General features: G+C 45.7%; 1 protein-coding gene across 1 annotated transcript; it reads right to left on the bottom strand.

The window, feature by feature from the left end:
• Positions 1–754: 754 nt before the first annotated feature.
• Positions 755–7073, bottom strand: LOC109897316 (cdc42-interacting protein 4 homolog; the record flags this gene model as incomplete). The annotated part of the gene is made up of 7 exons (XM_031820360.1): positions 755–2501; positions 2605–2741; positions 2844–2965; positions 3204–3336; positions 3586–3695; positions 4529–4558; positions 6903–7073. Coding segments are annotated over 7 exons (855 nt in total), but the record flags the coding sequence as incomplete, so codon positions are not given.
• Between the last annotated feature and the right edge of the window lie 1330 nt (positions 7074–8403).

The raw sequence follows: 8403 nt of genomic DNA, 5'->3' as shown, positions 1-8403 counted from the left end.
GCAGGTAGCCTAGTGGTTAGAGTGTAGAGGCAGCAGGTAGCCTAGTGGTTAGAGTGTAGAGGCGGCAGGTAGCCTAGTGGTTAGAGTGTAGAGGCAGCAGGTAGCCTAGTGGTTAGAGTGTAGAGGCAGCAGGTAGCCTAGTGGTTAGAGTGTAGAGGCGGCAGGTAGCCTAGTGGTTAGAGTGTAGAGGCAGCAGGTAGCCTAGTGGTTAGAGTGTAGAGGCGGCAGGTAGCCTAGTGGTTAGAGCGTTGGGCCAGTAACCGAAAGGTTGCTGGACTGAATCCCCGAGCTGACAAGGTAAAAATCTGTCGTTCTGCCGCTGAACAAGGCAGTTAAACCACTGTTCCCTGGTAGGCTGTCATTGTAAATATTTTTTTTATTCTGCTTTGCCACTAAAATAATAATAAACACTGATAACTAAAATATTGTTATGCATATTATTAATAACAACAGTTAATCGTTTAAAAAAATGTGCCCCAAAAGGTTATTTGAGGATCAATTAAAAGGGGTTCTTCGAAGAACTTATAGGGGTTCCCCCACAGTTTCAATTTGAAGAACCCCTAAGGAGACTCCAACAGCCTTTCCCTTTAAGAGTATGGACATGCGCCTGATATCTCTAGGCATTTTCTCATCTCATTCAAATGCATCTTATTTCTTGGGGAAGAACCTGCTCTCTTATTAATAATACAACAGATGGCTTCTATGCAAGACAAATATTCACAATAAAAAGAACATGAATAAATGATACAACCACTTGAACTTTGAAATGTGTGTTACATTTATTAGCCTTAAAAAACAGAAGACATTTGGATGTTAGGTATATACACAATGCTTTTAACCAGAAAAGGCACCTAGACATGCGAGTGAGTTTTTACGTTAGGAATATTCCTGCGTGGCTCAAAACGGCAGCGTCTATTAAACTCCAGACAAAATGGACACATTCACCTGACGAAGGTACACATCTTTATTCATCAGGTTAAAAAGCTAATAAGACAATAGTGGTGTAGTGATAGCTAAAAATATATTATTTTATAACATAAATACGATAGTCTTAACGTTGCACATATTCTGTCTGCAACAATTTATTGGTATCCATCTCGCCTCTGGATACAGACAGTCCACCGTGTTTCCAGGGAAAAGTACAAATGAGAGTTAACTCCTATGATATAAACCAAAACATGCCTTAAACTTTAACTCTTTTAAATGTAGCAACATACACATACTTAATAAATTATATTCTCAATACAAACAATTCATTATTTACCATTCAGAATCAAGAGCTATTAAAAGAGCTCTCGTATAGGCCATTTCTGTCAATGGCTTGAATCTGAGCTGTAGTGAAGCTACGGCTGTGATTGTCTGAAACATTTCTTTATTGCCATCAGTATGTGCATGTCTCTCTAAGGGGCCTTTACTGGCAGTCTTTGGCCTTGTGGGTGGCTAATCTATTTATACCACAGAGCACAAGAAAATGAAGTCACGCTAACTGGTGAGTATATCTGATCTGAATAGTGGGGCTGTGTCAACAGGGCTTTCCTACTGAAATGCAGTACCCATAGATCTGTGTTGAGACACTTCCTTTATCTGAGAAAATGTCCTTTGTCCAAAACGCCGTGCGCAAATTCGAAGAGCAAGAATGTGATCCGTTTACATTCTGGCTGCATGGGAGTGATAGACAGAGCAGGTTATGCTTACTAATGTGTCAGGGAAACTTCCTCTTAATCCTGGCTCCTGTTCAGTAGGGCACACTGTAGCACTGTGTTCTCATTGGACAAGATCAGGTAGTACCTCTGTTTCAAAACATTTCATCCTTACTGAACACAACCCTAATGTCAAAACGCTCCAGTACAGCCCTGACAACAGCGTTTCTCTCCCTCTCACTGTGAAAAGGAGAAGCCTTCCCACAGTGAGGTGAGGGCATATGGACATGTTGGTTGGTGCTGCATTCTAATCTATATCATCAGTCCTGCTATGATATCCACTACTAAACCACAACCACAAACGCACTGTGATAATATCAAGGAGAACTACGATGAAAATGTGTGGCTTGTGGTAAGTATAGTGACCTGGTACAGACGTGCAAGCCAGAAGGAACCAAAAGCACAATTGACTGCATCTTCTCTGGCCAGCAGGGGAAAGAAATCATGGGTGCGCATCTCAGCGAGGAAATCAAAGTGACTGGATTGGCCCTAGTAGTCTTCTTATGGACACCCAGATGGTTCCGCCCACAGTGCCTTTTTCCCCTCTTTCTGATTGGTCCCATGAGAGAGCTGCCACAGTATTTTGGAATCATCATCAGTGATGACTGGCCGTTCCCTCAGGCCTCGTGTGGGTGGGATGTGTGTCGGGTCACTTGCTGAGGTTGATGCTGACGTAGGATGTTGGGATGTAGCCCTCGTTCCCGTTGGCCCTGCGGACCCTGGTCCAGCCGTCACCTTTATCCTCCTCCACTACAGACAGCACCTCCCCCTCCTGCATGGTGATGGTCCCCTCGCTGGCACCTAGCAGGGACATGACAGCATGTTACACTATCGCCAAGTACAAGTGTGTTATACCATAATAGTGTTGAGTACATTGGTGTCATTGTGACCCATCCACACCTACCTGGGAAGTTGTACATGGCTGTGCATTGGCCGATGGGAGCGACAAGCTCCTCCTCCTCCTCAAAGTCGTCGTCAAACTCGGCGTAGATGGCCTGAGAGGGATCTGGGGTGCCTTCTTCAGAGTGGGTTCCATCAGGGCTGGAGGGAGAAACACACATATGCTGAATAATAAATATAGGTATACGACTACAGTACATTCACTGACAGCCATGAGTGAAGCCTCAGCGTCTGGTTTCTAACCTGTATGGTTCGTGAGTGCTGCCGTTGTTGTTGGAGTGAGACCTGTAGCTCAACGCATCCTCTGGTAACGTATCTCTCCTGAGCATCAAGTCCCCTCGCCTTCCTGCCTCTGTCAACCATGACTACGAAACAAAGCACGGAGGAAATATACCATTGTTTCCTATAGATTGTGCTCGTGACAGATTGTGAGTGAGACCAAGTCAAAGAGAGGGAAGGGTTAGTATATTAAATTAAGAAAAACACGAGGTCTGTGATTGCAAAGAACTATGTGAAGAGGTAACAAACAATATGGATTCTAGCTTGCATATGGGAACATTGCATGCAGTACATGACTGTGGCCAGTAGAGGGGAGTCCATTACCTCATACTTGTTGAGCTCTCCTCTCAGTCTCTCCATGTTCTGGGCTGTCTGGTTGATCTGGGGAGACAGACTGGCAGGGTCTCCCATCTGGGGGTTCTTCTCATACACATCCTTCATCTTCTCCAGGGCCTCACTGGAGAGACCGAGCAACACACACAGAGAGACCGAGCAACACACATACACACACACACACACACACACACACACACACACACAGAGAGAGAGAAAGAGAGGAGGATTGATTCTCTGTGGATATGCATCCCCTGTGAAGTGCAGTAATTGGTAAACAACACACACACACACAGGAATACTATGTTGGGAGAAGTTGTCAGTAGTCACAGAGATGGTTGTCAAAGCAGTCAGTCAAAACTCCCCCACACACCTCTGGTCCACTTCTTTCTGCAACTCCTTGCCAATGTCATCTAGTTTCTGTTGTAACCTCTTCCTGCGCTGCTCGGGGGGGAGATGGCCAAAGTCCTCTGTCACCGTGGGCTGAGAAAACGCACAGGGCGGAACAGTCACTTTAGCACACACACGCACGCACACACACATTCTCCATCACCATGGCACGTGGTAGGAGAGGAACACACCCCGCCACCCACAACCACCTCTAGAGGAAATGCCGGTCTGTGGTTAGGGTTCAGCCCAAGGGAAACGGTTGACGACAAGAAAACATTTTTAACCTCTAGTAATGACATTGTTTTTGCTTTAGAGTGAACAAACAGATATGCTTCGTTTTTTTTTACAGTGAGCTGAACCCAAGACCACCACCATTGTCACCCATATAATCATTCCCAATACCATCCCATTGGCAGCACACCCACCCAAATAAGAACCTGTTTTTAGGAACTCTTCCATTGGGTTTTGTGGTGAACGTTTAAAGGAAGGAGTTTATCATAGTGACAGACCAGTAAAACAATGGAGGTAAACTGAAGCCAATATAAATCAGTCAAATTATACCATGTTGCCCCATTGCTGCAGTGACTTGAGTTAAGTGTTGTTACACCCCTAATCCACCAGGTGGCCACCTCTTCAACTCTAACTCCAAACAGACATACAGGCCATGTTTTCAGCCCTCTGCTTTGCATCCAATGTTGAATTTGAATCTGTCTGTGTTCCAGTTCATGTGCTAGCAGCTAAACTAGAGCGTGAACATTCCATCATTGATTTGAGAAGGTAAACAAGCAGACTTTAGTGTGACGTTTAAGACCAAGATGCTTGTCCAATTGTACTGATGGAGAGGTGGTCATGTGTGAGATTCCCCCGTCAATGTGAGAAGCTGAGACACCCTTTAACACCCCACACAGACACCACTCTAGTATTACCATTACTATGATCCTCTCTGGAGTGAGCCTCTGAGGGAGAGAGAAACAGACAGACAACACGTGTGTGTGTGTGGGCGAGAGAACAGGGTGGTTCGAGCCCTGAAGGTTGATTGGCTGAAAGCCGTGGTATATCAAATGAAAAACATTTTTTTTGTACTGCTCTAATTACATTGGTAACCAGTTTATAGTAGCAATAAAGGCACCTCTGTGTTTGTGGTATATGGCCAATATACCACGGCTAAGGGCTGTATCCAGGCACTCCGTGTTGTGTCACGCATATGAACAGCCCTTAGCCGTGGTATATTGGCCATATACCACAAACACAGAGGTGCCTTATTGCTTAAATATATATACAAAGTGCATTCGGAAAGTATTCAGACCCATCAACTGTTATCAGCTTCACTCTAAAATGGATTACATAAAACATTTCTTGTCAATCTACACACAATACTCCATAATGACAAAGCAAAAACACATTTAGACATTTTTGTCTAAATCTGTTTACATAAGTATTCAGACCCTTTGCTATGAGACTCGAAATTAATTCAGGTGCATCCTGTTTCCATTGATCATCCTTGAGATGATTCTACAACTTCATTGGAGTCCACCTGTGGTAAATTCTATTGATTTGACATGATTTGGAAAGGCACACACCTGTCTATATACAGGTCCTACAGTTGACAGTGTACATTGAAGGTCCCTAAGAACACAGTGGTCTCCATCATTCTTAAATGGAAGACGTTTAAAACCACCACCACCACTCTTCCTAGAGCTGGCCACCCGGCCAAACTGAGCAATCGGGGGAGAAGGGCCTTGGTCAGTGACCAAGAACCAGACTGTCACTGACAGAGCTCGGGAGTTCCTCTGTGGAGATGGGAGAACCTTCCCGAAGGAGAACCATCTCTACTGCACTCCACCAATCAGGCCTTTAAGGTAGAATGGCCTGATGGAAGCCACTCCTCAGTAGAAGGCACATGACAGCCCGCTTGGAGTTTGCCAAAAGGCACCTAAAGGACTCTCAGACCATGAGAAACCAGATTCTCTGGTTTGATGAGAACAAGATTTAAACTCTTTGGCCTGAATGCAAAGCGTCACGTCTGGAGGATATCTGGCACCATCCCTACAGTGAAGCTTGGTGGTGGCAGCATCATGCTGTGGGGATTTTCTCAGTGGCAGGGACTGGGAGACTAGTCAGGATTGAGGGAATGGAGCAAATTACAGAGAGATCCTTGATGAAAACCGGCTCCAGAGCGCTCAGCACCTCAGACTGGGGTGAAGGTTCACCTTCCAACAGGACAAAGACCCTAAGCACACAGCCAAGACAACGCAGGAATAGCTTCAGGACAAGTCTCTGAATGTCCTTGAGTGGCCCAGCCAGAGCCCGGACTTGAACAACTTTGGAGAGACCTGAAAATAGACGCTCCCCATCCAACCTGAAAGAGCTTGAGAGAATCTTCAGAGAAGAATGGGAGAAATTCCCTAAATACAGGTGTGCCAAGCTTTCAGCGTCATATCCAAGAAGACTCAAGGCTATAATCGCTGCCAAAGGTGCTTCAACAAAGTACTGAGTAAAGGGTCTGAATACTTATGTAAATGTCATATTTGGGTGTAGATTGATGAGGGAAAAAACAAAACAACGTAATTAATTTTAGAATAAAGGCTGTAACATAGCAAAATGTGGAAAAAGTCAAGGGGTCTGAATACTTTTGAATGCACTGTGTATTCAGAGTATAAAAAAACATGAAGGAAACCTGCTCTAAGGATTAAAGAAAGATTATTAAGCTTTGAGACATGAATTGTGTATGTGGGCCATTCAGAGGGTGACCGGGAAAGACAACAGATTGAAGTGCCTTTGAACAGGGTATGGTAGTAGGTGCCAGACACACTGGTTTGTGTCAAGAACTACAACACTGCTGGGTTTTTCACAGTCAACAGTTTCCCGTGTGTATCAAGAATGGTCCACCACCCAAAGGACATCCAGCCAACTTAACACAACTGTGGGAAACATTGGAGTCAACATGGGCCAGCATCCTTGTGGAACGCTTTCAACACCTTATAAAAGGTCTATGCCCCGACAAATTGAGGTTATTCTGAGGGCAAAAAAAGGGGACGCCCGGGGGGGTGCAACTCAATATTAGGAAGGTGTTCTTAATGTTTGGTATATTCAGTGTATGACACCTTCAAAGATTCGGTCTTTCCACTCTGAAAGGTCAACACCTGAAACCTGAAACATTTTGCTCATTAATTTAGTCCGTTTTGATTGGACATATTCAGTCATTTCATGGAACAATAAGACAGAACAGGTTGATCCACCAAACAGGTTAGCGGAGGCCTTTGTGAGGAGACGTTGTGGCCCCGGACCCTAATGACTCACCATTCGCCCGAGGGTCCGGAAGGAGGATATTCTGGGTTTGACTGTCTTATTGATCTCCTTCAAACAGTACGACAATGGGTCCCGGCCGAACTTGGGGGAGGGGGTTCCGTTAGCGGGCGAGGGGGCGGGAGGCGTGGACAAGGGGGTGAGTGAGGAGGGGGAGGGAGAGAGCTGGGGCGGGGTGAAGCACAGACACCCGGGGAGGGGGTGGCATGGAGGGAGAGAGGGAGGGGAGGACAAAAACAGATGACAAGGGAAAGAGAGAGAGACACCATCAACACCTTAAGCACACCACACAGAGAAGACGACACTGCAGCAGTTACTCCTGCAGAAGCCCACAGTCACCGGATCATTCACATAGCGCCACTACATCCGCACTACAGCCCCAACACCAGCAATGAAACACCAGTACAGCACCACAGCCCCAACACCAACAAAACACAAGCCACGATGAAGGGTAGAGTAGAGTGAGCCTACGTGAGGAACAAGGTTGACAGATTGGAGCAGACCAATGGGAGGTTCCATTGGTTAACCTTAATCTGGACACAGATACACAGGTAGACTGAACATTGTAGAAAGGACACCCTATAGGTCTGGGCCTGGTATACGTGCTTGTAATAAGACACATGGCAGGTCTCTAAGCTAGTGGGAACTACTGAACGTTGGCATGATGGTGTAACCACATGACCAAGTGAGGAGCAGCGAGGGAGAATATAGTCAACTCTACAGGCTGGTTTCTCAGTCACAGATCAGCCTAGACCTACAGTAGTCCTGGAATAAAAACACTTTAACTAGGAGCTGTTTGAGTCAGTGTTGTGCAGTGGGGAGACATTTTACAAATGACATCCAAAGCTCTTTCTCACAGGCCAATATGAAAGTTAACTAAAGTTAGCGATGACACAGGAGCGGTGCACCACACAGACAGGACAGGAGGTAGGCTGGGTGTATTAGAGGAACAGGATTGGACAGCAGTCAGCAGGGTAAGCCAATCAGACATGCAGCCGGAGGAAAGTGCTGGAAGAGACTGGAGGGAGGAGAGAGAGATGCAGCAGGGCATAGAGGCCGGCCCTGATGTAGGTTAGCTCGGTGTTGGGTTGCTGTACTCTCAACATTCCTGTCTAGTTTATTTTCAGTCATTTCAGACTGGCTCAGGAGGCCTGTTTAAGGGACATCAGATATATTCTAGATCTAGACAGCTTCTAGTGGTCCAACGTCATCTATGATCTCCAATGACGGTGTAGAGAGAACACAGAAAAAATGAGTTCACCTGGAACTAGTCATCCCTCCCTGTCCCAGTATCATCCCTAATGGTTGGCATTTCCCAAAGGTGTCATTTGGTGGTTTGACTGCTAATGTTATAGTCTGGGCCAGTATAATACAGTATAATAGCAGTGTGTTTGTAGCGGAAAATTCAATGCGTTTATACCCGTCTGTGCTGATGAAAGAACAAGCACTGCAGAACGTTGCCTGCTAGTAGAGTTGACCTATTGGAAACCACACT

This window comes from Oncorhynchus kisutch, unplaced genomic scaffold (assembly GCF_002021735.2).
Source record: "Oncorhynchus kisutch isolate 150728-3 unplaced genomic scaffold, Okis_V2 scaffold3275, whole genome shotgun sequence".
NCBI classification, from domain to species: Eukaryota; Metazoa; Chordata; class Actinopteri; order Salmoniformes; family Salmonidae; genus Oncorhynchus; species Oncorhynchus kisutch.
This window is presented reverse-complemented; position numbering and strand designations above follow the sequence as displayed.